Source organism: Lactuca sativa, chromosome 2 (assembly GCF_002870075.4).
Source record: "Lactuca sativa cultivar Salinas chromosome 2, Lsat_Salinas_v11, whole genome shotgun sequence".
Classification (NCBI taxonomy): Eukaryota; Viridiplantae; Streptophyta; class Magnoliopsida; order Asterales; family Asteraceae; genus Lactuca; species Lactuca sativa.
The window spans coordinates 32524277-32549689 of NC_056624.2; the positions used below are offsets into that span (position 1 = coordinate 32524277).

Consider the following 25413-nt stretch of genomic DNA (forward strand, 5'->3'; position numbering starts at 1 on the left):
GAACAAAAAAGGAGTCAGTTCGACTCAGAAGCTTACTAAAAGGTAACAAGCAGGACCAGTCCCTACCCCTACTAACCCTACTCCTCCCACATCAAGACAATCATACCTTTGGAGCAATCCACCTTGCAAGAAGTGTAAATACCATCGTTGAGGAGCCTGCCATACATGTTGTTGTTGCAAAAGGTGCAAAAAGATGGGACACACCTCCCGCTACTATAGGTCCCCGACCCCATACGTCACCCCAATTCCCAACCTAGAAGTAAGTCAAGTTTGTCACCAGTGCGGTGCAACAGGACATTTCAAGAGAAATTGCCCAATAGAGATGACCGGCGAGGGAGTTGGCAATTAGACAGGAAGAGACGACAAGAAACCCTACCAAGATTTTCGGCACGTTTCGAACGATAAACCTTATATGTCGAATTTTCACGGAAAGGACTTGCAAACTGAAAACATAATAAAAAACTATCTCCCTAGTCGAAAAAATTCATGAATCACGGAGAAGCTAGCGAAACCTAACTAATGGACCATGAATGGTTCCATATGAACGTTGGTATCGTATATAGTTAAGATTCCATAAACTAAGAATAGGAGATCCCGCATCATTTTCCTGTCCCTAGTCTGAAAGTTGATTAGGACAGAACCCCAAGTCAGTTACCTTATAAAATCTTAAGTATGTGTTGTCGGGTCACATCCATCTATAGTGGAAAAACCTGGCAGAAGTCGGATTATGAATTCCCTTGACTTATAACTGCACCCTCATGTCGCCAAGAACACCTAACAAGCAGAAACGAGATAGACCCAATGGTAACAACGAAAACGAAACTAGCAACGATAAGAACACGAACACTAGAATACCTAACAAATAGAAACGAGATAGACCCAATGGTAACAACGAAAATGAAACTAGCAACGATAAGAACACGAATACTAGAACACCTAACAAAAAAAACCGAGATAGACCCAATGGTAACAACGAAAACGAAACTAGTAACGATAAGAACATGAACACTAGAACTCCTAACAAGTAGAAACGAGATAGACCCAATGGTAACAATGAAAACAAAACTAGTAATGATAGGAGCTTGAACATAAAACACCCTGTCATTCGTAACCACCAATACTCCTCAAATCGATGTAACAACAAGGAGTCCAACACCATCAGTTGACACGGATATGCTTGATTCTCACCTTACAAACCTCGAGCTTTGAAAATAGACTTTTGTCTTGCGCAACCGAATAACAAAACTCATTCAGTCGGTAACGACGAAATCCCTATCCACTAGACACCTAAGTTCTGGCATAATAAATACCACGCCCTTCCCTAGCCCCAGCAAAGATTAAAAATCAAGGAGCAAAGGGCATAAAAATGAATCCAAAAGGGCTTCCAAAATTCCTCTAGAGATTCCCAAAATCTCTTAGAAAACCTCAACCATGTGCTAAGCAGAGGTAGAATCACCTCAATTCCTAGAATCACCTCAGTGACCTAACACACGAAACCACTTAGCACAGTCACAAGAACGAATAGTGTCTGATCATAAGATCGACATATTATGTAAAGGAAACATCAGACACAGTCCCTAAACACAGGGGCACTTGTCTAACTCATAAGGGGAGAAAAACGAAATCGACATAAGAACCATCGGCTACGATTAAGCCAAACAAAACCCATCCTCAAGGATCGATACTCCTACCCCAAATTAGAGACATGATTAATCAACAGCAAGGAACTGCAAAGGCCGATCTACCATTAGGTTGGAAAGACCCTAGGGAGAAAACTCCCAAGATAATCTAATACTCATAAGGTCAACTATATCACGCCAACTCAACCTTGGTGACCATAGTACCAACTCCTAAGACCTAGAAAACTCTACATCTAGGACACCAGGGTCCCAATTCCTAGAAGACCATTCAAAAGGTCTCACCAAGAAAGGGCCCGATAACTCATAGTCTCCGATTAACCAAAAACCCAGATTAGGATATTTCACCTTCCTTGTGTTCAACACTCACAAGTGTCAGACCACCGAAACTCTATAAAAATCCACCTGTCGAGGTCAAGGTAAATACAAACCCACACCCCAAAGAGAAGCATGTGTAGTGGACATTGACAAAGTTGGATGCCCACTTCCCTCTAATCGAGTATTCATATAACAATAACTACCACTCGAGCATAGGAGTTGGACCCCTCGAGGCCCTGTGTGGCCAGAGGTGCAGATCATCCGCTATTAGGCTGAGATGGGAGATACCCAGCCGGCAAGATGACAAACACTCAATAGCACACTCCCTAGACCCAAGACAATTCGGGAAACCACAAAAAGGATAGTCAAAACCCGAGCACGACCCCCAAACATCGTATAAGTCGACAATAGAACTATACAGATAGCACGTTAAGGCCTCAAAATCCCAAGTAAGGGATCAGGGTATTCTTAAAGATCGTCCCTCATGGAAGGATGACTCAATTTGAAAGGCAAGGTAAACTAACTCCCCGATGCACCAGACCATTCGAGAATCCTCGCACGAATCAGTCCGGTAACCTTCGAACTCTAACTATCCTCCAAGTTCAGTAACCTATATCCTGCATTCCATGTGTCGAACCTAGAGAGGATCTGTCAAGCAAAAACACTTTCAGTCCCACTAGACAAGGTTTAGTGGACTAGAACCTCCTAATAGTTGATCAGTCTATCAAAACTATGGATAGAAAGGTTAAGCACACAAAACAAAGACGCATCCCGATGGTGATGGTTTAAGGGAACGCTAGGAATGAGCCGGGTATTCACCTGGGAACACAAAAACCAAATAACTCAAAAGGTACTCTCACCTATTTTCACTTTCATGACCCTATCTTTAGAAAGAATTTCGGGATGAAATTCCCTCTAACGGGGGGATGATGTCAAAACCAGCCTTTTTGGCTAGGGAATTTCACCCTCAAGTAAGCAAGGACTATTGTGAGACTTATGATAACACACCTAAGTGTTCAATATGAGTTCCTAAGGAGCCATATAGTGTTGGAACCCAAATCTCTCCAAGTATGTGAAATCTCTCCCAAATCTCTCTAAGTATGTGAAATCTCTCCAAGAATAGTGAATCTCTCCCAAATCTCTCCAAGTATAGTGAATCTCTCCTAAATCTCTCCAAGTATGTGAAATCTCTCCCAGATCTCTCTAAGTATGCAAAATCTCTCGAAGAATAGTGAATATCTCCCAAATCTCTCCAAAAATAGTGAATCTCTCCCAAATCTCTCTAAGTATGCGAAATTTCTCCAAGTATAGTGAATCTCTCCCAAATCTCTCCAAGTATAGTGAATCTCTCCTAAATCTCTCCAAGTATGTGAAATCTCTCCCAGATCTCTCTAAGTATGCAAAATCTCTCGAAGAATAGTGAATATCTCCCAAATCTCTCCAAAAATAGTGAATCTCTCCCAAATCTCTCTAAGTATGCGAAATTTCTCCAAGTATAGTGAATCTCTCCCAAATCTCTCCAAGTATGTAAAATCTCTCCAAGTATGTGAAATCTCTCCCAAATCTCTCTGTGTATCTCAAATCTCTCTCAAATCTACCTAAGTACCTTCCTTAGTCGAAAACAACTCAAAACCGAAAGAGGAAACCCCAAAAGGACCCTCTTGGTCCGGACTCCTCTTGGTCCTGAACCTCTTAGTCCGGAACGTCTCCTAAGGCAGCCAAGAGGAAGCTCATCTCGGAAGCCTCTCATCCGGACCCTTAGTTGCTTCGGAACTACCTTTTGACTCCGGAGATGTGGGCGGTTCGGACCTCCAAGCTGATCCGGACGGTTTCGCTTCTGACTTCGGATCCGAGAATGACTCCGGACCTCTCCTGTTGGCTCTAGAACCTCCTTGCCAACCACTTCGGACCCTCGCAGGATGTACCCTCCCCTCCGGAATTTGAACTACAACTTCAGAATTTATCATATGACTTCGGATTTCACCTTTTAGCTCCGGACTTTGGACTATTCTGGACTTTTTCACCATTTGAAGGTATTTTGGGGTCGGGAATCACACCAAACTCGTGTTTTTCTTAACTGAGACCCCTAAAAACATTATTTTATACTAAAATTAATTATTTTAAGCATATTTTTAATAAAAATAAATGTTTGGGATTTAGGAAAACCTTATCCTAAATCAAGAAAAGGACAAAAGGATTGACTTTGTGATTTGATGAAATTCCTCATTTCCCATACAAATCAATATTTCATGCTTTACCCACCAATTATCCATGTCTGGACCACCAGATCCCCATGCATCAAAGATTCCTTTCCTTTTCCTTATTCTCCATAGCAACGACAGTGTGGTAGTTTAGACTCCACATCCTCTCTCATTTTTCCCATTTTCTCTCAAAAACTCATCTTCAAGCAAGAACAAGGGATCTTGCTGAAAGGAAATTTCTCAACTTCTCCCTGGGAAATTTTAAGGTAAATACCTCTACTCATCCAATATTTTATAATATTTCAAGATGAATCCATACTATTTTATTCATAATAATATATGATGATCATCCTTAGGAAAACATCCCTCCTAGGGAAGTTCCTCATCTCAACAAGAGTTTAAGCTTGAGATCTTCACTCCATAACTCCAAACAACTCCTCAACCAACTCAAGGTGAGCTTCATACCCCACATTTTTCAATGTTTTAATGTTTTTTGGGGGATAGTACAAGTCAAATCTTTCCTAAACTCTTAAATGATTACATATATATGTATGCTTGTATGTGTGTGAATATTATTAAATTATTATTTAGTAATATACTCATGAACAAAGGATTTCTAAATTCATAAAGAACAGAGGATAATTTATACAAAAAGCCTCCCAACTATTGGGTATGTCCAACTTAACCCCTTTATCAATGCCTTCATGTCTAGAGCTAAAAGTATAATAGGGATCCTGATACATGGACACCACTCCTTGTAATTTTCGAAAATGGAAACTTTGTGAACTAATTGCAAACTATCAGGGGGATTTTATAAATATTCGATATAAAAGTTTGCGACAAGAAATTATACAACTAGGACCTTTATGACAGAAATATTTGCATGTCATAAGCTGTTGTCATAAAACCTCCAAGAACATAAGTAATGTTCTATATGTTATAAAACAAAAAATGCGTGTCATAACCGGTAGTTATAAATTTATATAAATTATAACTTGACACTTTTTCTCTTGACTAAACTGACTTATTTTTCAATAAAGGAAAAGGAATGAACACGAGCACCTAGTTAACGAGCACAATCAACGATATGGAACGAGAGCGATATTTCTATTGAATAAGTACGAGTTTCATTATTTATCTAACAAATAATGAATCTCTAATGATTGCTCAACGGGTTGTTAATATTCTAGCCAGACAAATCTCAAAACTACCTAAATATAAAAATATTAGTGTACGTCTAAGTCCTGTAAGGAGTTATATCCTGAGTCTCCTGGAGGGAGAGCGAGAATTTGTGTATAGATCTATATGGGGTTGACACCCCGCACCTTCGTTGTTCGCTACAGCTAGACAGACCAGTCTAGGGTGACAAATGTCTTTTCCAAACCGAGGGCGCGTGAGAAACGCCAAAACAGGCACTCCGTCAAATTAGTATGGTTATAACGACTCACTAGAATATGTTATACTAACTAGAAATTTATGTAGGGAAAACCTCATAAATAAATTTTGGCACGTTGTGTTGACCGTCCTACACGTGATAGGTGATGGTGCGCATTTGTTGTGTTGACTGTCCTTTTTCGTTGCGTAGAATGTCCACAATTGCCATGTTGATTCTTTCACCTAACAAGTATAGAGTTGAAATACTGATATTTTACAAAGTAAAAAGCGTAGAACTCTATGGAAAAATTTTGTACGATTTTGATAACGATAAACTACAACTTACAAATATTTTATACCAAAAAATATAGGATTTTTTGGAGAAAACGATTTTCTACGATTTCGATAACCATAAACAAGAACTTACGAATATTTTAATAGCAGAAAATATAGGATTTTCTGGAGAAAACGATTTTTCTACGACTTAGATAACGATAAACTAGAACGCACACACTCAATTTTACTTGATAAGAGGAGCAAGATTTTTAACCATGTTTTCTCTTTGAAAATAAGGGATTTTTCTTGAAACGGTTGATTGCTACTCTTCAAAAGAACTATTCTTGGACACAGCTCGCTTTTACAAATCACACTACTTTTCAAAATCACTCCTGATAAGGATGAACAAAAGTAATGACATGCACACATATATCCGTGATTTTCAAGGCAAGACTTCAAAGAAAATTTTGGGTTTTCTGAAAGTACAACGAGAACGATTTTAAACAAGTGTAAACAATTTTATTCAAAAATGCTTATGAACTCACCAACTTTTTAGTTGACGCTTTTCGAAACGACTTGTATTCTCAGGGATCTAGTAAGCAAGTAACAAGGGACACTGATGCAAGATCATTTAGCTGTAGTTTGAAGTTTTCTACTTACGTATCTTTTGTGTAACTCGAAGAATGAATTCAATATGTAAACAATGTAAGTTTGTTATCTCAACGGATGATGTTTAGATAGCTCGGTTTCATGTATATTCAATTGTTATGATACTGCACAATGAAGTCACCCACCTCGGACGTTTCCGCCGTCTGGTCCGGGGGGGGGGGGGTGACACTAGCATCCTCACTCAGATTCCACTGCAGAATGAACCAGTCCCTAGAGCTGCAATCGCTAGCCATCACAGATGTACCGACTGCTTCAAGAGAGAAGAACCCCTCACTTGAAAAACCACCATCATTATGAACTCTAACCACTGTGACATCGATTCCTTTACCCCTATCATATTTACCACTAGAGACCACTTTCTTAGAATTAGACAATGCTCCCCCTGAAAAATCACCACCCTGTTGGCCACCCTTAAAAACTAAATTTTCACCACCACATGTTGCATCATCCGATAAATCAATAACATTGGCATCACCACCATCACGTTTAGAACTTTTGGCATGATGAAAACCAACGACGTGGGCACATGCAATGGATAACCGCCAACTGCTCAACCTCTATCCTAGTATTTTCCCACATACTCTTTCTTTTATTCGCAATTTCCATCACTCCTTTGTTATTTCAAAAATAATATTTGACCTTGGAAAAGAATTTCTTCTTTTGTTGATGGGATATACCTCTTGGAAGGTAGTTTCTTGCAATAAAGTTTGCAATGTCTGCGAACCATGATTCTTCTCTCGCTATTACCATCAAGTCCCTGTCACAAAAAATATCCTCGAATTCTTCCTCTTTTAATTATTCAAGCTTCGGGTTCTCTAATCTTGAGAGGTGATCGACCACCATGTTTTCTAATCCTTTCTTGTCCTTGATCTCATTGTCAAATTATTGAAGTAAAAGCACCCATCGAATCAGTCATGGCTTCACATTCTGCTTGCTAAACAAATATTTCAAAGCAGAATAGTCAATAAACACAATATTTTTGGAGAAAATTAAATAAGGATGGAATTTATGAAAAGCATAATCCACGACCAATAATTCTTTCTTAGTTGTCTAGTATTTCTCTTGGGCCCGGGTTAGGTGTTTTACTAGCATACAAGATTGGTTAAAAATGGTTTTAAACCGTTGGTCCTCAACGAATCCCAAGGTATAATTACTAGCATCACACATAAGCTCGAAGGGTAAGTTCCAATTCGGGGCAATCATGATTGGGGCGGTGGTTAATTTCTCGTTTAATGTTTCAAAAGCATATAAACAATCATTAGAAAAATTAAACTTAGCATCTTTTAAAAGCAATTGAGTTAAAGGTCTTTTTATTTTTGAAAATCTTCAATAAAACGACGGTAAAATCCTGCATGACCTAAAGAACTCTACACCCCTTTCACGTTTGTTGGAGGTGGCAGCCTCGAAATTATATCTATCTTTATCCGTTCCACCTTTATCCCCGCTTTAGATACCTTGTGTCCTAACAAAATCCTCTCTGTAACCATAAAGTGGCATTTTCCCAATTTAAGACCAAGTAGGTCTCTTCGCACCCTAACAAGCATTAGATCAAGGTTAATTAAAGAATCATGAAAAGAGTAACCAAAAACTGAAAAATCGTCCATGAAGACTTCCATGAACTACTCCACCACATCTTGAAAAATGGTGGCCATGCATCTTTGGAAAGTGGAGGGTTCATTGCATAATCCAAAAGGCATCCGACGATAAATGTTCGAGCATTTGATCTATAAAGGATAAAAGAAAATCTTCTTTGCAAGTGACATCATTTAACTTGTGATAATCAATGCACACCCACCAATCGGTTACCATTCTAGTTGGAATGACCTCATCAGTGCCATTTGTTATTACCATCATCCACCCTTATTTGGTATAATGTGAATAGGGATCACCCATGGACTATCTGACATGGAATAGATAATTTTGGCATCCATCAATTTCACTATTTCTTTCTTTACCACCTCTTATACCTTTGGGTTCAATCTTCTTTGAGGTTGTACCACATGTTTTTTGCCTTCTTCCAGATTGATCTTATGTGAACAACAAGAGGGGATTATGCTATTGATGTCAGAAATCTTCCAAGCAATTGTATTTTTTGTTTCTCAAAGCCTCAACTAAACTCTCCTTCTCCGTAGGCTCTAAATCAACGGTAGTGATGACTGGTTTCTGCTTATGTTCCTCTAAGAAAACATACTCTAAGTGATCAGATAAAGACTTCAATTCATATTTTTGACACTGTTCAGCGTCTACAGCATGGGTATTTGTGACAACCCAAATTTATTGTCGTTACATAATCCCGTTTTCGCTAACGGAATTCGTCACTTTATAAAAAGTTCCGTAATATTTGGAGTTGTCAATAAATAGATATCCATTTATTTATTGTCATTATTAATTTGTTGGGCTGAAGTTTTATTTTGATGTTGCGTCTTTTGGGCTCGATAGTTTAGCCATGTACACTCCGGTTTGGGCCTGTCCAACCGAGAGCCTTTTATGTATTGTATATAAGTTAATGCTTGCATGCATATTAGGTTAACGTTTTAGAGATTATCGATATAGCGATTCATCCAGAGTACAACATTTTTCTTTAATCGTTCTTGTAATCTTCTAATCCTCTATAGTTGATGTTCTTAATCGAGCTCTTCTGAGGATTTTATTTTAATTATTTGACTCGTTTGATTCAATCTTGTTTTGTTCTTTTTATTGCGTTCTTACTGTTTTTATATTCATACACTTGTTCAAGATCTAATCGATCTTCATAGATTAAAAGTTATTTTAATCCCATCAATTGGTATCAGAGCAGGAGGCTGTGTAATCGATACACATCTTTTCTGTGAAAAAGATTTCCATTAGGGTTTTCCGCAATCATCAGTATTTATTGAGCCGTCATCTTAATTGACGTATCTTAATATTTATTGTTTTGCCCTAATCTGCTTTATTACAAGTCTGATCTTTGAATAGGTTTTTACGATCATAATGGACGCGACGCAATCAAACCCTATTAATATCTCTAACAGCATCGGTTCGACGACAAAGATTCCAATCTTATACACCCATGATTATGAAGTATGGGCGCATCACTTTGAAGATTACGTGATTGGATCGGAGGATAATGGGTACCTCATATGGGAAGCCATCATCAATGGACCGTTTTCTCATTCTGCTACGTCTAGAATCATTAAAACACAAAAGGAGTACAATGATCTGCTAAAGGACGTGAAAGACATTGCACAAGATGAAAAAGACAAATTCCAGTGCAATATTAAGGCGTTAAGGTTGATCAGATTCGCCCTTCAGTCCGACACATTCAGATTGGTCAGCTCATGCACGACGGCGAAGGAAGTTTGGGATAGACTTCGCGAACTGTATTCCACAGACGAAGATCTTGAACATTCTATCCAAACCTTGCTTCTATCTGAGTTTGGAGAATTCAGGCAAGGGGCCGAAGAAACGGTGACCCAGACGTTTGATCGCTTCAATCATCTTCTCAGCAAGATGATCAAACACGACATTGAAAGGAAGCTTATTGAACAGAAGGTTACTTTCTTGAACGGACTGAGGTCTGAGTGGAGACCAGTGGTTTCCACAGTCAAAGCCCATGAGCAGTTTAAATCATACTCTTTGGCGAAACTGGTGGGTATTCTAAAGTCCCAAGAGAATATTGTGGTACAAGAGAAGAACGTTGTTTCCAGTCTTGGTTCGTTGGCCCTCCTATCTAAAAGTAAAGTTGTGATGGAGGATGAAGAGCTCAACTTGGAGGAATATGACCTCACGTCTGAGGATTATGCCATGATGGTGACCAATCCTAAGAGGTTCATAAAGAAAAGATTCCCCAGCAACAAAAACCGAAACTGGCAGGGGAGTTACAGCTCTGAAAAGGTGAACAATGAACCGAAGGCTGAGGAGCCCAAGAAGGAACCGAAGGCAGATGGCGATTCCGGAGTTAGCTGTTTCTACTGTGGTGGCAAGAACCACTATGCTAAGGACTGTGTTCTTAAAAAGATGGCTGAAAAGGACGATGGAAATGATGAAGAAGCCGTGCTACAGAAGAGACTGGATGAGTTGAGAAAGGAGAAGTCTACCGCTAACCCTTCTATTAATGCTCTTATTGTGCAGGGTTCGGTTAATGATAACGAGTTCGGTAGCACTGAAGTTTGGTCTACTGACTCAGAAGACGAAGAAGTGAGGAAGCCTACCCATGGAAAGGCGTATGTGGCTAAGGAGGAAAGCAGTGGAGGAAAATGCTTCATGGTGACTGACGTATCTCAAATGAGGGGATACAACACCGATGGAGGAAGCGATGGACCGAAGGTACAGGAGGATATGTGCTTTACGGCCAAACCACTCAGCTAGCAGTTCAATGAGCTCGATGAACTGATAAATAAGGTACAATCTGTTTTTATTTCATCTAAAGTACCACCATCCTCATATGAGAAAGAACTAAAAAATGTTAATACAAGAATTTCTCATTTAGATAGTAGCTTAACTCAAACTCGAGTCACCAATTCTAACCTGACTGATCAATTAAGCAGGGTGGCGTCGAAGAGTGAGGAGCGGCGAATGTGGATTGAGTTAAAAGATTCGGAATTAGTTAAAGTTAAAGACGAAAAATTTATTTGCAGAGAGACAATATAAAATTGTTAAAACAACGAAATGTTTTTTGTTTAATTGCTAAACGCTTATATTCCAATATTACTCAACTTCACTTGGACTGTGAGATAGGCCAAAAGATCCATCGCATGATTTTGCCCTTCCTAGAGTTTAAGGAGGATGAAATCGATGCCAAAGCCTACAATTGTGAGAGTGTGATATCGTCTGATGATGTCAATCCAACCTACATGTATGGACTGGAGAAAATTGAGTCCTTCATTAAATCCAAAGACTACAAGGACATGCTCAAAAATCTTTTGGACGAAAATGACAGACTTAAATTGAGAACCGAAACCATGCAAAAATTTGACTCTTTAAACGCCAATGTAAGTTCAGAAAACAAAATTGATGTTGAAAATGCATCTGAGCTTAACGAGGACGAAAACATGAGTGAAATTTCTGTAGAGGACACGGTTGACTGCTCAGAATTTGTTAAAAGCGAAACTGAAAACCACAAAAATCTAATTTCTGGAAATTCTATGGAGTTCGCTCGATTGTCTCAACAAAAGTCCCCGAAATTAGTAGAAAAAGTTGTTGTGTATCAAAAGGTAAGGACCACTCCGAATCAAGTATACAAGGTGACTGGAGTAACCGAACATCAAACAGCTGAACTCACAGCTATTGTTAACGAAGACAATGCTGATGGCTGTGATGAATACTTCTGGGAAGCTCCAATTGATAATGCAAACGAAACCGTTGGCTTGTCTGAAAGAACCTCCTGGATGAGCAAAGGAAGGTACATCCCTGAACCATTGAACAAGCCTGATAATTTCAATGAGCCAAGTACTAGTGGTACGAAAGATATTCCTCAGGAGGATGATCGTTCAGCAAAAGAAGACATTCCCTCTACTCCAACAGCTCAAAGTGGAACTTCTTCAGACATTCCTTCTACTCCCTCAGTGCAAACTGGATCTTCTTCGGATATTCCCTCTGCTCCCTCGGCTCAATGTAAAACTCCTGAAGTTCAAAAGGAACCTGCCAAGGAGACAACAAAAACAAAAGCGAACGTTCATCATCAACCTAAGCAGATGAGAAATAAGAAGATAGAAAGGAACCAAAGATACAGGAAAAACCTTTCTGAAAGGAAACAATTCTGGCACTCCCAGAATGCATACTACTCACACCAAGACAAGAATCTGAAGTATGAAAACAATCCTGTAAGAAAGCCTGAATGTTCCAACAACCGAAAGCCAAGGTTCGGTTCACAAGAAAATAACAACCGGAAGCCAAGGTTCGGTTCTGAAAAGGACTTCAACCGAAACCAAAGGTTCGGTTCCAAGAACAACTCCAACCGAACGCAGAGGTTCGGTTCTGAAGTCAAAAGAGAACAAGACTCTAGGGTCAGTCCTTCCAATGATCAAAAGCAAAAGGATCACCTAGAGTCACCAGCCAGGAAGTCTTCTCCATCCAAAACCTCTCATTCTAACTCTCCTCGTTCTTCTAATTCTTCCACTTCCACCAATTCATCTCGATCTAGCTCTAAAGCTAATTCTGTCTGTTCTCAACAATCTCATCCATCCGCTGAACAAAAGGGAAACCGAAGATTAATGAATCTAAACCTGAGTCCAAACCGAACACATCCCATCCTAATAAGATAAAAGTGTTTACTATTAAAAAGAAAGATGAAACAACTCTTATAAAACAAACATATCTAGTTGATATCTCTCTTACTGTTCCTGTTCCCATGAAAAGCTCACATGGACCCAAGAAACTTTGGGTTCCTAAATCTGCTTAATTTTTGCAGGTTATAAGTGACGAGCAGTTCGACGAAGAATGGTATATCGACAGTGGCTGCTCACGTCACATGACTGGGAGGAAAGAGGAGCTCAGGGAATACAGATCTCTTGCAAATGGTGGCAACGTCAAATTTGGAAATAATTCTTTCGGCACCATAAAGGGATATGGGATGATAACAAATGGAGACTTCACTATAAATAAGGTGGCTTATGTGGAAGGACTCCAACACAACATCATCAGTGTATCTCAGCTTGTTGGAGGTACAGGTCTCAAAGTCTCATTCGATGATGAAGGTTCTGAAATCATAGAGAAAAAGACAAAGAAAGTGATTCTAAATTCAGAGCGAAAAGGCGAAATGTTTCCTCTGAACATGAAACCCATCAAAGGAAACCCAGCCATATGCCTGTTATCAAAAGCTCAATCCGACGAAAGCTGGTTGTGGCACCGAAGACTCTCTCATCTCAATTTCAAAGATATCAACCGACTTGTCACTGGAGGTCATGTTAGGGGTCTTCCATTGCTCAAGTTCGACAGAGAGCATTTGTGTGCTGCATGCGAAATGGGAAAGCAGAGTCGTCAAAGTCACCCATCTGTAATCAACACAAAAGTCGTTGAACCACTCGAATTGCTTCATATCGATTTGTGTGGTCCTTCATCTATCGAAAGCATCGGTGGTAGCAAGTATATTCTTGTTATCGTTGATGACTTTTCACGATTTACATGGGTGTTCTTTCTAAAGCTCAAATCTGAAGCGACTCAAAAGCTGAAAGTGTTTATCAAGCAAATTGAAGTCCAGCTCAAGAAGGTCGTTCGCAACATCAGGAGTGACAATGGTCTTGAATTCAAAAACAGGGAGTTTAAAGAGTTTCTTGCAGAAAAGGGAATTAGTCACAATTTCTCAGCTCCTTACACACCACAACAGAACGGAATAGTCGAAAGACGAAACCGATCCTTGTGTGAAGCTGCCCGAACTATGCTAAGTTTCGCCTCCTTACCTCTTTATTTTTGGGCTGACGCTATTTCTGCTGCTTGTTTTACACAGAATAGGTCCTATCTCAATAAGCGATTCACGCTCACACCATATGAGATAATAAACAACAGAAAGCCCAATGTAAAATTTTTCCATGTGTTTGGCTCAAGGTGTTTTATCTTTAATTCTAAAGAACACCGCAACAAGTTTGATGTCAAAGCCGACGAGGGAATCTTTCTGGGTTACTCACTCACATCCAAGGCGTACAGGGTCCTAAACAAACGTTCAAGAAGGATTGAAGAGACATACTATGTGACCTTTGACGATAGCTATGTCAAGAAGCTACAGGCCATAGAAGACACTGCCGCGGAAATCTTTCCTCAAACTGGCCAAGTCATAGTCTCGATCGCCAATTTATACGAGAAATTTCTGGAACTCTTTGACGAACCGGAAAAAGCTTCTCTCTCATAAGTAGGTGCAGCTGACAACAAAGTTGATCACATGAAGCAGATTGTCGAAGATGCTGCAAGAAGAATGCATGAAGGAGAATCGGCCACTGAAGAATCTCCATCCAATAATGCTTCAGTCGAGGGGGAGCCAAGTTCTCATGTCGAGGGGGAGCCAAACTCACAAGTCCAGGGGGAGCCAAACTCTACAACTTCAACCGAAGGTCCTTCACCAACCGAAGGTGCCTCTCCAACCGAAGATGCCCCTCCAAACGAAGGTGCTTCAACGCCTGAAAGTCCAGCACCACAAGAAAACCCTAAACCTCATGTTTCTCAAGACTCATCAATTGAGGGGGAGCATGATGATATGACGCTTGATTACGATAGCCAATCTGAGCCAGAAGAAATGATCGACGCTGAACTATACCCAACCTTTGGTCCGAATTACCCTCCTCTTATCAAATGGACCAGAGATCATCCTATCTCTCAAGTAGTTGGTGATGTATCTGAAAAGGTTCTAACCCGATCTCAACTGAAGGCAAAACAGACATCCTTATTTTGAAAGGTTGAGTTTTGTATGTTTAACTCATTCGTATCAAAAGTTGAACCGAAGACAGTGAACACTGCCCTCGATCACTTTGATTGGGTTCAAGCAATGCAAGACGAACTGAACGAGTTTGAAAGGAACAAGGTCTGGCGCCTCATTCCAACTCCTCCAGATGCTTCGGTTGTTGGTCTCAAATGGGTTTTTAGGAACAAAATGGACAAGGAAGGTAATGTCATAAGGAACAAGGCTCGTCTGGTGGTCAAGGGATACTGTCAGGAGGAAGGGATAGACTATGAAGAGACTTTCGCTCCAGTAGCTAGGCTAGAATCTGTTGGAATATTTCTGGCCTATGCTGCTCACAAAAACTTTGAGGTTTTCCAAATGGACGTCAAGTGTGCATTTCTCAATGGAGAACTCGAAGAAACTGTGTATGTGGAGCAACCTCGTGGGTTCGTGAACGAAAAGTATCCAAATCATTGCTATATTCTGGATAAAGCTGTGTACAGTCTCAAACAAGCTCCGAGAGCCTGGTATGAAACGCTTACAAAATTTTTAAAGATGTCCAAATTCAAACAAGGTTCGGTTGACCCAACCTTCTTTCGCAAAAAGGAAGGTAACCACCTTATGATAGTACAAATTTATGTCGATGACATCATCTTTGGCTCCACAAATCCCAGCTTAACAGCTGAATTCAGAAAGTTGATGGAGACTAAGTTTGAAATGAGCTCAATGGGTCCTATTAACTTTTTCCTTGGTTTAAATATAAGACAGGGACCCGAAGGCATCTTTATAAATCAGGAAGCTTACACGAAGACTCTCCTAGCGAAGTTCGGCATGATGGGAGACTCAAAAGTCAAAGTCCCAATGGCATTCGGCACCAACCTTACCCCATCTCTAGACAAACCGGCTGTCGATATCACGCTCTATCGTCAAATGATAGGCTCACTGATGTATCTAACTGCTAGCAGGCCTGATATCATGTTTTCTATGTGTTATTGTGCTCGATTTCAGGCTAACCCACGCGAACCTCACATGCTGGCAGTGAAGAACATCCTACGCTATCTCAAGCGAACCACCTCCTTAGGTCTATGGTATCCATCCAACTTAGGCTTCTTCGTTCAAGCGTATTCTGATGCTGACCTTGGAGGATGTGGACTCGACCGTAAAAGCACAACTGGTGGCTGTCAATTCCTTGACGGGAAGTTGGTCAGCTGGCAATCCAAGAAACAAACGTGTGTGTCGCTGTCTACTGCCGAAGCGGAATACATTGCCGCTGCATCCTGCACATCACAAGTGATTTGGATCCAAAGTCAACTTCGAGACTATGGACTCAATATGAAAAAGATCTCACTATATTGTGACTCTGAAAGTGCAATTAGGATCTGTCATAACCCAGTGCAACACTCTAAAACCAAACACATAGCACTGAGGTATCACTTCATCAAAGATCATGTGGAAGATGGAAATGTCGAAGTTCACTTCGTAAGAAGCACTGATCAACTGGCTGACGTCTTTACCAAAGCTCTTCCAGAAGCATCATTCAATAAAATATTGCAAGGGCTAGGTATGATGGAATCAGAGTCAGTACCTCACACTACCTCTCAACCTCAAACGTAAGAAGTGAAACCAACCGAACGTTCGGGTTCGGTTCAACCATCTGACTCGCTCATTACTTCAAAGGTAGTTTTTCTGTGTTGTATATTATTTGTACAAATTTTTTTTTCTTTGTGTAAAAAGTTTTTTTCAAATTCCATGTCTAAACTCCTCGGTTTCTTAATATTTTCCAAAACCGTAACCTACAAAAGGTTCGGGTTCGGTTTTCTAAAAAATTCGTTGAACCGAAACCAACCGAAGGTTCAGGTTCGGTTTTTCAAAATTTTCCTGAACCGAAACTAACCGAACGCTCAGGTTCGGTTTTTCAAAATTTTCTAGAACCGAAACCAACCGAACGCTCGGGTTCGGTTTTTCAACATTTTCCCAACCGAGACCAACCGAACGTTCGGGTTCGGTTTTTCATTTTTTTTTCAAAAGTTTTTTTTTGTCTTATTTTTTTCTTTTTTCTACTTATTTTTTTTTAACTTCTTTTATTTTCTTTATAAATTTCAAAAACTCTAAAAATATGTTTTTTACTTCTTCTTGTGTGTTTGTCTGATTATGGGGATATCATCGATGAACTACTTAAGTGTCCCTAGAAGCATGTTGCTGTATGCGTCCCAAGCCTCATAAGATTTTGAATAATAGCCTTCATGACCTGGTATACACAAACCTCGTCTTCCCTATAAGGCTAACACATTTATTCTAATCGTGAGCTACCTCACTCTCTTCTCACATGAGTTAAGAGTTTCCTACTTGGTCCTTATTTTCGCAGCAGAGGTACTATGTTTTCTTACACCATCCTCATTACACTTCTCCATTACATTCGTTTCATCAACGTAACCCTTGAGACTCTCAGAAACTACCACTGAGGTTTATGGTTACACAACATCTGTGTTTATGATCTTAGTTTCGTGCCACTACGAGCTGAGTAAAACCCAAAATTCAACACCAAAGAATTGACGGTGAACAATTAATTTGCTCAAGCTTTCACCAAAGAATTAACGAATGTACCCTTATAAAATCTCGAATTTTCTTTTGCGTGATTCCTATGAAATTGTTACACACCATAACTTTTCTTCCCAAGGGATCCAGTTTTAAATTTTTATCTGAGATTTCATATTTATTCAAGCCAATACAAAATCAACTCCTACCTACTTGTTCAACAGACTACACCGGTCTCACAAGTACTTTGTTCACTTTCTTTCTTATATCAAGAATAGAATTGATGAATCAAAGCGAAACCACTCTTAATTAGCCTAATTAAAAGAAGCCTTTCAACATTTATTAATAAGTGTTTGATCGTAATTTAACGGGATTCCACACTAACACTTTGAGGTCTCTCTTGACCTTGAAGGAAGAGATTCGTGCCCGGGATCATCAGTTTCGTGTCATTATTGACATCACAGAATATCCTAAAAAGAGTTGCTTTATTTCTTTTTCTTTTACACTCTTTGCACGAAAATCCTAGATTTTCCAAAATTCCGTTACTAATTATTTTACAGGCTGGATTATTACTGGATGGTTAATAATGAAGTTGTGGTCAAAAACTATCCACGTGGGTCATTAATTCTAAAAATGTCGTTTAAAAGGGATAAGATGAAAGGTTGCTGACTCAGCGGGAGTTAAAAGGATAAAAATTCAAACGACGGTAAAAAGGAGGGCGCGTGAATTTGAAACGGCCGCGCTTTTTCTGACACTTAAGGACGCGTGTGCGATATTGAAGCGTCATCACTCTGGCATCAAAGGCGCGTGTGGAAATGGAAACGGTTCCTCTCTCTGAACCGGCGCTTATTGGGCGGCATAATCCTAGGAAACTGACACTATCTCTCCTATGTGATCATCGCACGCCCCAACTGTCACCAATCAGTCACTCAAAAAACCCGCTTCGTATTTCCATAAGAGATTTGAAACGATTTTTCTCTCTCCTATCACCCACTATAAAAAGCCGTCAACACCACCTTTTACCTCTTTAATGACTCCATAATTTCCAAAGCACAAATACTCCCAAACACTCTCCCGTTCATCTTCTTCTCCAAACCTGCAACAATGGCTGAATCTTCTTCTGTTCATGCAACTTCACAGATTCTTCCCATCCGACCCCAACAATGTCTAGTCATTGATCTTAACCCACTGGCGTATGATTCCTACATGTCGCCGGTCATCGAATGCCTCAAGTACTCCCAGCTTGCTGTGCCTATGGTGGCTCTATCGCAGGTCTATGCGACGGCTTACTACGACAAGGCCGTCGACCGGGTATTCTTTGAAGTGGCAGAACACAAGACCTCCATTTCTCGCCCCCGTTTCTGCACTATGCTAGGGTTTGCTGCTGACCCATCGCGAGTTAACCCGGAGACGATTCTGGTTGGGATGTTGTACAACATTGGCTACACAGAGGTTCTCACCTCCGTCGCCAAGTTTAAGAAATCTTGTCTGCCGCCCCAGTGGAATGGTTTATTTACAGTTCTTTTCAAGGGACTATCAGAGAGGAGCTTAGGATCTGACGGTGCAAGTCGTCTTTTCCTTTCGATAATGTATGGGGTGTACAACGGGATAAACCTGGACTATGGGTTTGTCCTATGGCAACAGCTGATTCAGAGCCTCTCTTCCTCATCCCGACACTCTGAGGTGTCGTTGGCCCGGTTTTGGATCTTCATTACAAGGTGGGCCATGGACAAGTTTAATGTTCCTACTGCCGATGGTGCATCGATGTCTTCTATTGGTACGTTCCATACCAAGAAGATCATCGTCTCAGATGCATCAAAATTTTCCTTCATTGGCTCCATCCCGGAGACAATGTATGCAGATGTGCCCTCTGACAGCAGACTAATACAGACGATCAAGGAGTTCAGGCCAACTGGTCCCAGGGAACTGACACCGGATATGCTCAGATCGATCCATGATGCTGACAAACCGACCAACAGGGGCAAAAAGGGTGAAAAAGGGAAGCAAGCGGCCAAAGCACCAAAGGGCCCTTCTCCCAAAAAGAGGAAACAACCGAAGGCTGCTCAGTCCCCACAGCCGAAGAGGAGGAAGACCCAACTGAAGCGAAAGCTTGTGATTCCCTCTTCTTCAAGAGAATCTGAGGGTGGAAGTTCGGACTCTGAAGGATCTCAAGGAGATGACTCTCCTCAACGAGGCAACACACCACCTCGGTCCCCAACCCCAGAGATGGAACCTCATCAATCCCCAGTTCCTTCACCTCCACCAACTATTCCTATTTCCATTCCCACCATAAACCCCACTATTCCCCCAACCTCATTTCCTATACCACCACCCATATTCACCACATCAACCGAAACACCCCCAGTTACCGAAACCCCACCTGTAACCGAACCACAAACTCAAACACATACAACCGAACCTACCCATACACAACCACCACCCGAAACTAATCCAACACCCACTCAACCTGAACCAACCAAACCCATAACACCCCCAGCTTCACCACCACCTCAATCTCCAGAAGACGTCTCCGATGGCGACGATCAATACCTTGGTGGTGATCACATGAACTTCGATTCGGTCTACTATATTCCGTTTCAGGTTCAAAGTGACGAGGAGGATGATGCTCTAGTGACAAAGAAGCATCTCTGAGAGCTTAACGAGAAGGTTGATCAACTTCTCGCCTCCTCTTCCAACCAGCAGTCATCTCTGTCTGAAGCTGCCCTTCAAAAGATCGTTGACGCCTTCTCCAGGGCTCAACATGATTCGGTGGCCTCAGCAACTGCTGCAATCGATGCCTCCACCCGAGCCTGTGAGGCTGCGACCGAAAAAGTCGAAAAACTATTCAACGACGCTTCCGTCCTGCTGAAGTCCTTGCAGGAAAGCGCCGACGCCACTAAGACAACTCTGGAACCGATTGTTCAACAATTGTCCAAGTTCGTCTCGACGGAGCTGTCTTCGTTCGCTACACTCAGACAACATATCAGCGACGACAACTCGGCACTTCGTGCCTCCATCGATGCCCGCCTGGCAAAGCTACAAGAGGATCTTGCAGCTGAAAATTCTTTGATGGACGTCTTGGCGAGTAAGACAACCGCCCTTAAGGTCAAGAGCACGGAACTCTCCAACTCACAAGAACAATTGGAAGCTCTTCGATCCGAAAGGGAGGTAATAAAGACGTGTGTTTCGGATGTCCACGCAGCGTTATCAAACATCCTGGAAGCACACGACCCCATCCTAAACCATTCGGTGAGGCGTACCCTCGCTGAAAAACTCTCTCCGGCCATGGACCTTTTAAGCAAAATTGAAGGCCTACCGAGTTTCGTGTCCATTCCGAAACAAGGGGGAGATGAGAAGAAGGGATTGAAACCACCTCCTTCCTCCAAAGCTACTCACACAACCGAACCACCCTCTGCTGATCATGCTTCGGGTTCGGGTGTGAAGAACAAGGGCAAAAATATAGCTGAGGGAGGAGATGAAGATGAAGATGAAGACAAGGAGACCATTGCTGACATGTTAAAAAGAAAGAACAGTCGCAATGCTGAAGACGATGCCAGTCGTGTGGCGCGTGAGGCTGAAGAAGCCGAACGAAAGCAAAAGGAAGCCCACAATCTCCTTGAGAGCCGAAAGATGCTCTTCCCTGCCTGAACCAGGGATCGTATGATAAAAGAGGCCATAGAAACTCCAAGCATATTATGGCTCGAGCCGATTATATCATTCGACTGCAACAACACTATCGATTCGCAATTTGATATGCTGCTGACTTGAAAGGCGTTCATCTTCCACGCCTTCTCTAATATTTTTGAAGTCCCGCATCCGAACGATGAGCTTGACAGGGAGCTCATTGACTTTTACCTGGAGGCCGCTCGCCCTCAATACCTTACCTGGAGCGCCCAGAAGATTGTAAGCGTTCGGGTGCTGAAGCCTTATGCAGTGGGGAGATTCACAAACGTTAAGTTCAAGCTCATTCGTGGATCAGCAAGAACTGCTCACATTATCTCCCTGGCAGATCTGCCCAATCTAAATCCTCATGATTGGATTGTCTTATACAATATCCTTCTGACAAATGAAGCCGAATATGGTCCCATCATAGACCATGTCAAAAGGATGTTGGCCTGCTATATCATGGAGGTTGCCCTAATGGATCAGGAGGTCGCCACAGTTTTTAAGAAGAAACCGAAAGTCGCACCTGTGGGATCGGCCAGTGATCTAAATCAAATGCAAATGGGTAAGATTGATCCGAGGCGAAACTCAGTGATGTTCACTAGAGCCGAAGGACAGAAATGTCTCTTCTCTTTAGCTGACAAGCACCTTTACACCACATCTTGCTTGGAGCACGTCTTATCAATTATCAAGCGGTGTAAAGAGAATTCGGCTGATGACATCAAGTACTTCAATGATATGATCAATTGGTACGTCCGGTTTAGACAGACCATCCTCTCCATAACCAAGTGTCTGTTTAACACCGTGAAGAAGAAGGTACCAGCTTCAGCTGCCGGCCCAAGTAAAAAGTGAAGGTCTCGCTCCAAATTGACGCAAAGGGGGAGATTGTTGGGCTGAAGTTTTATTTTGATGTTGCGTCTTTTGGGCTCGATAGTTTAGCCATGTACGCTCCGGTTTGGGCCTGTCCAACCGAGAGCCTTTTATGTATTGTATATAAGTTAATGCTTGCATGCATATTAGGTTAACGTTTTAGAGATTATCGATATAGCGATTCATCCAGAGTACAACATTTTTCTTTAATCGTTCTTGTAATCTTCTAATCCTCTACAGTTGATGTTCTTAATCGAGCTCTTCTGAGGATTTTATTTTAATCATTCGACTCGTTTGATTCAATCTTGTTTTGTTCTTTTTATTGCGTTCTTACTGTTTTTATATTCATACACTTGTTCAAGATCTAATCGATCTTCATAGATTAAAAGTTATTTTAATCCCGTCATAATTAATATAAGTAAATATAACTAGTTAAATGTTACTCCCGTTGAACAAAATATAGTTCTATTACTTTTCAACCACTTCACCCGGGTAAAAAGTTTTAACCCCGTTAAACTTGAGCATCGGGTAGTCGTGTACCGGCACTACTAGAAAAACAACCTTTTACGACGCTCATTGCGCGTCGTAAAAGGCTCAGACGACCCACAAGTGCGCGACAAGGAAGGCCCTGTCATAAAGAGAGACGACGCGGATTTACGACGCACAATTACGTCGCGCATTTACGACACGCAATGCGTATCAAGGAAGGCCCTGTCATAAAGGAAGACGACACGCATTCGCGTGTCGTAACCTTACGACGCACGTGTTAATGACACGCAATGCATATCAAGAAAGCCCCTGTCAAGAAAGGCCATGTCATAAATGAAGATGACACACATTTTTGCGTATCATAATTTTAAATGTTTTAAAAAAAATATTATATTATTGATTTACTAATTTTCAAATTAAATAATACATTAAAAATCTCATAATACAAAATAAAATACCATAAGTAACAAAGATAATTCATTTCACTAATATGTCAAATACAAATAATTATTCCAATATTGAGTAATTGTAATAAAAGAAATGAACTCAAGAGAAGTAGAATTTATATACAATCGCATTATCTAGCTTACTATGTGCTAACAACTCTCTGTGTGTTTGCTTTTGCTTGAGTCTTGTTTCCTCCAAAGCTTCTAGCCATGCCAAAGTATGAGTCTTGCTTTTGCTTGAGTCTTGTTCATGTCCAAATCAAGTAAAACATTGCTAACTTATATTCATCAAGTCCTTGCCGTGAAGTCTTAGATAGATGCTTAACTGCAATATCTAATCCTTCTAGCAGGCCCTAGAGATCAACCTGCCAAAATAGTACACCAAATTAATCAGAAGCTGAGATGCTACCTATAGGACAATCCAAAAACACAGTAAATCCATGGACTTACTGTGGATCAATAATTACATACACCAAAGTAATGAAAACAGATGTTTGTTGGCCACACAACACACATAACAAATGTAGCAGAAATGACACATACCTTCTTGGAACTGAATTGAAGTCACCACAGACGAACATTGGAATATCTGCACTTGCAATTATCTTTTCCAATCCTTTTAACAGTGTGTGAACCTTCAATTTTCACATTTATATAGTTTTTAAGTTAGTAAACAAGAAGAAAAAGTGTATATATACAAACAACAAGAGATACTTATCTTCTTTGTTGTCATTTCTCTTCGACAAAATCTACACTAAAAGAAATGTGTGCATGTATGTTAATGTCAAAATTCCTATGAGGGCAAAATGGTCATAATAATTCGGAACAATCCGGAAGAGTATTTTTGTCCGAGTGGAAAGTGAATCTTTATTTTATACATTTATATATATATATATATATATATATATATATATATATATATATATATATATACATACACACACACACAACACAACACAATATCAATGTATGTCAGTGTGTGTGCTAATAACCGAGAAGCTAAAGAGCTTCCTAACATGGAAGATAACATGAAAGTAGCAAAAATGAAACCATGTGGAATGTCTTCACCATTTGGGCTTAAAGCAGGTGTCCATAGAAACACAAAAGTGTACATTGAACCCTCGAATAAAGATTGTATTGCACCCAATAATGCTATCTTTTCATCTGTTTTTACACAAAAAAAGAAACTATTAGGTCCAAATTTAGAAGGCAGAATGATATGTATGCATAATTACAAGATTGCCACTTTGGATTCTTCATGCTTCTCCTGTATATGTGTGAGAGAGAGAGAGTGAGAGAGACCTGATGCAATTGCAATAGCAGCACCCCTGAATTGGGTCATTAGATCTTTGCTTTCTGATGAGTCACCATAATTTTCAGTCCATGATGATATGATGATGGCCATTCCAATGGCAAGAAAGATTGAAGTTGCATCAAATGGAGCAACAGGTCCCATGGCCAATGAACCAACTAAAAGATTTCCAAATAAACCAGCTAAAATGGCAACCAGTCCATTCCCAAGAAATATTGCCTTAGAGAATGTAATTGATAGCCATTATTGCTCAAAACCTCTCTACAGATGCATCAAAACAAGAGCATTAGAACCATACACAATATAAAGGGTGTATTTAGAAATGTAATATTATATCTCACCTTGTTGTGTTCAGCAACAAGCCATGATTCGAAGGCTGAAAAGAGGAGAGAGGTGGCAATCCCTCCCAATATACGCCACACCATTAGAATTTTGTACTGAGGTGAATGCTTGGGGATGCAACTCAGAATGTAGGTTATGCAGTAAGTAATTGAAGCTCTTTTTCCTTCTCCTTCTCCTTCACAACCCCATTTTTAACAAGTTCTTGCTCTTCTAAGGTTGTTTTCTTTGAATTTTGATCCTTAATTTTCACCTTTGATTCAGGATCCTTTCGTGACAGATCTGGTAAACTTTTCCTCACTACATATTACATAACAAGATTTGTAAGCATCTATCTCACTAATAGTTGAGTAAGGAAAACTGAAATTTGCTTTGTACTTTATTTTTTACCCATAACAGCAACCTACTTACATACGTACGTCTCCTTACCAATAATAGCAATGTATTTGATTATTATTTTTTACTTATAATAACACTTATAAGTTATACCTACCATAATAGCAATGTACTTGATTTTTACCCAAAATGGAAATGTTGCATTTTCTACATATATATATACAAGCATTTTAAGTTATCTACTACATAATACTACTATCTGTAAAGAAAATATAAGTTTGTTGCTACTAAAAACAAGCTATCAAGATTAAAATCCAACATTGCTATATTGTTATTATGGGTAAAAATATAGTACAATTCCTATATTGGTAGAAAGAGTATAGTATGTTGTTATTTCTTGCAATATGCCCTTAAAAAGAAGGGAAAAAGTATAGCAGAAGTACTTGGAGGTCTATTTTTGGCCTTTGCAACACATCAATTTGCTTTTCCATCATCAGAACTGCTACTTCCACTTTCTGTTTCACTTGAACTCCCAGAGCTCCTAAAGTAAGTCCACTTTTACAAGTTACAAATACAATATTATATGAAAAGAGATTTAAGT

At 40.3% G+C, this 25413-nt stretch overlaps 1 protein-coding gene across 1 annotated transcript; it reads right to left on the reverse strand.

Annotated features, from left to right (window-relative positions):
* Window positions 1–7352: 7352 nt before the first annotated feature.
* LOC128132288 (uncharacterized) lies at window positions 7353–24562 on the reverse strand. The gene is made up of 6 exons (XM_052768802.1): window positions 24479–24562; window positions 24128–24356; window positions 23772–23989; window positions 23369–23460; window positions 7930–8008; window positions 7353–7409 (listed from the first exon to the last, which is right to left on the reverse strand). Exons 1-6 carry the CDS (start codon window positions 24560–24562, stop codon window positions 7353–7355), a joined length of 759 nt encoding a protein of 252 aa, XP_052624762.1.
* Between the last annotated feature and the right edge of the window lie 851 nt (window positions 24563–25413).

Bases quoted from the DNA above. Each gene is read 5' to 3' on its own strand.
- LOC128132288 (XM_052768802.1), bottom strand. From the start codon at position 24,562: ATGGTGTGGCGTATATTGGGAGGGATTGCCACCTCTCTCCTCTTTTCA. The intron at 23,990-24,127 runs GTCTCTCTCACT...GTGTAAAAACAG, and splicing joins TGCTATTGCAATTGCATCAG to ATGAAAAGATAGCATTATTG. The intron at 7,410-7,929 runs GTATCTAAAGCG...ATATTTGTTTAG, and splicing joins GGATTTTGTTAGGACACAAG to CAAGCAGAATGTGAAGCCAT.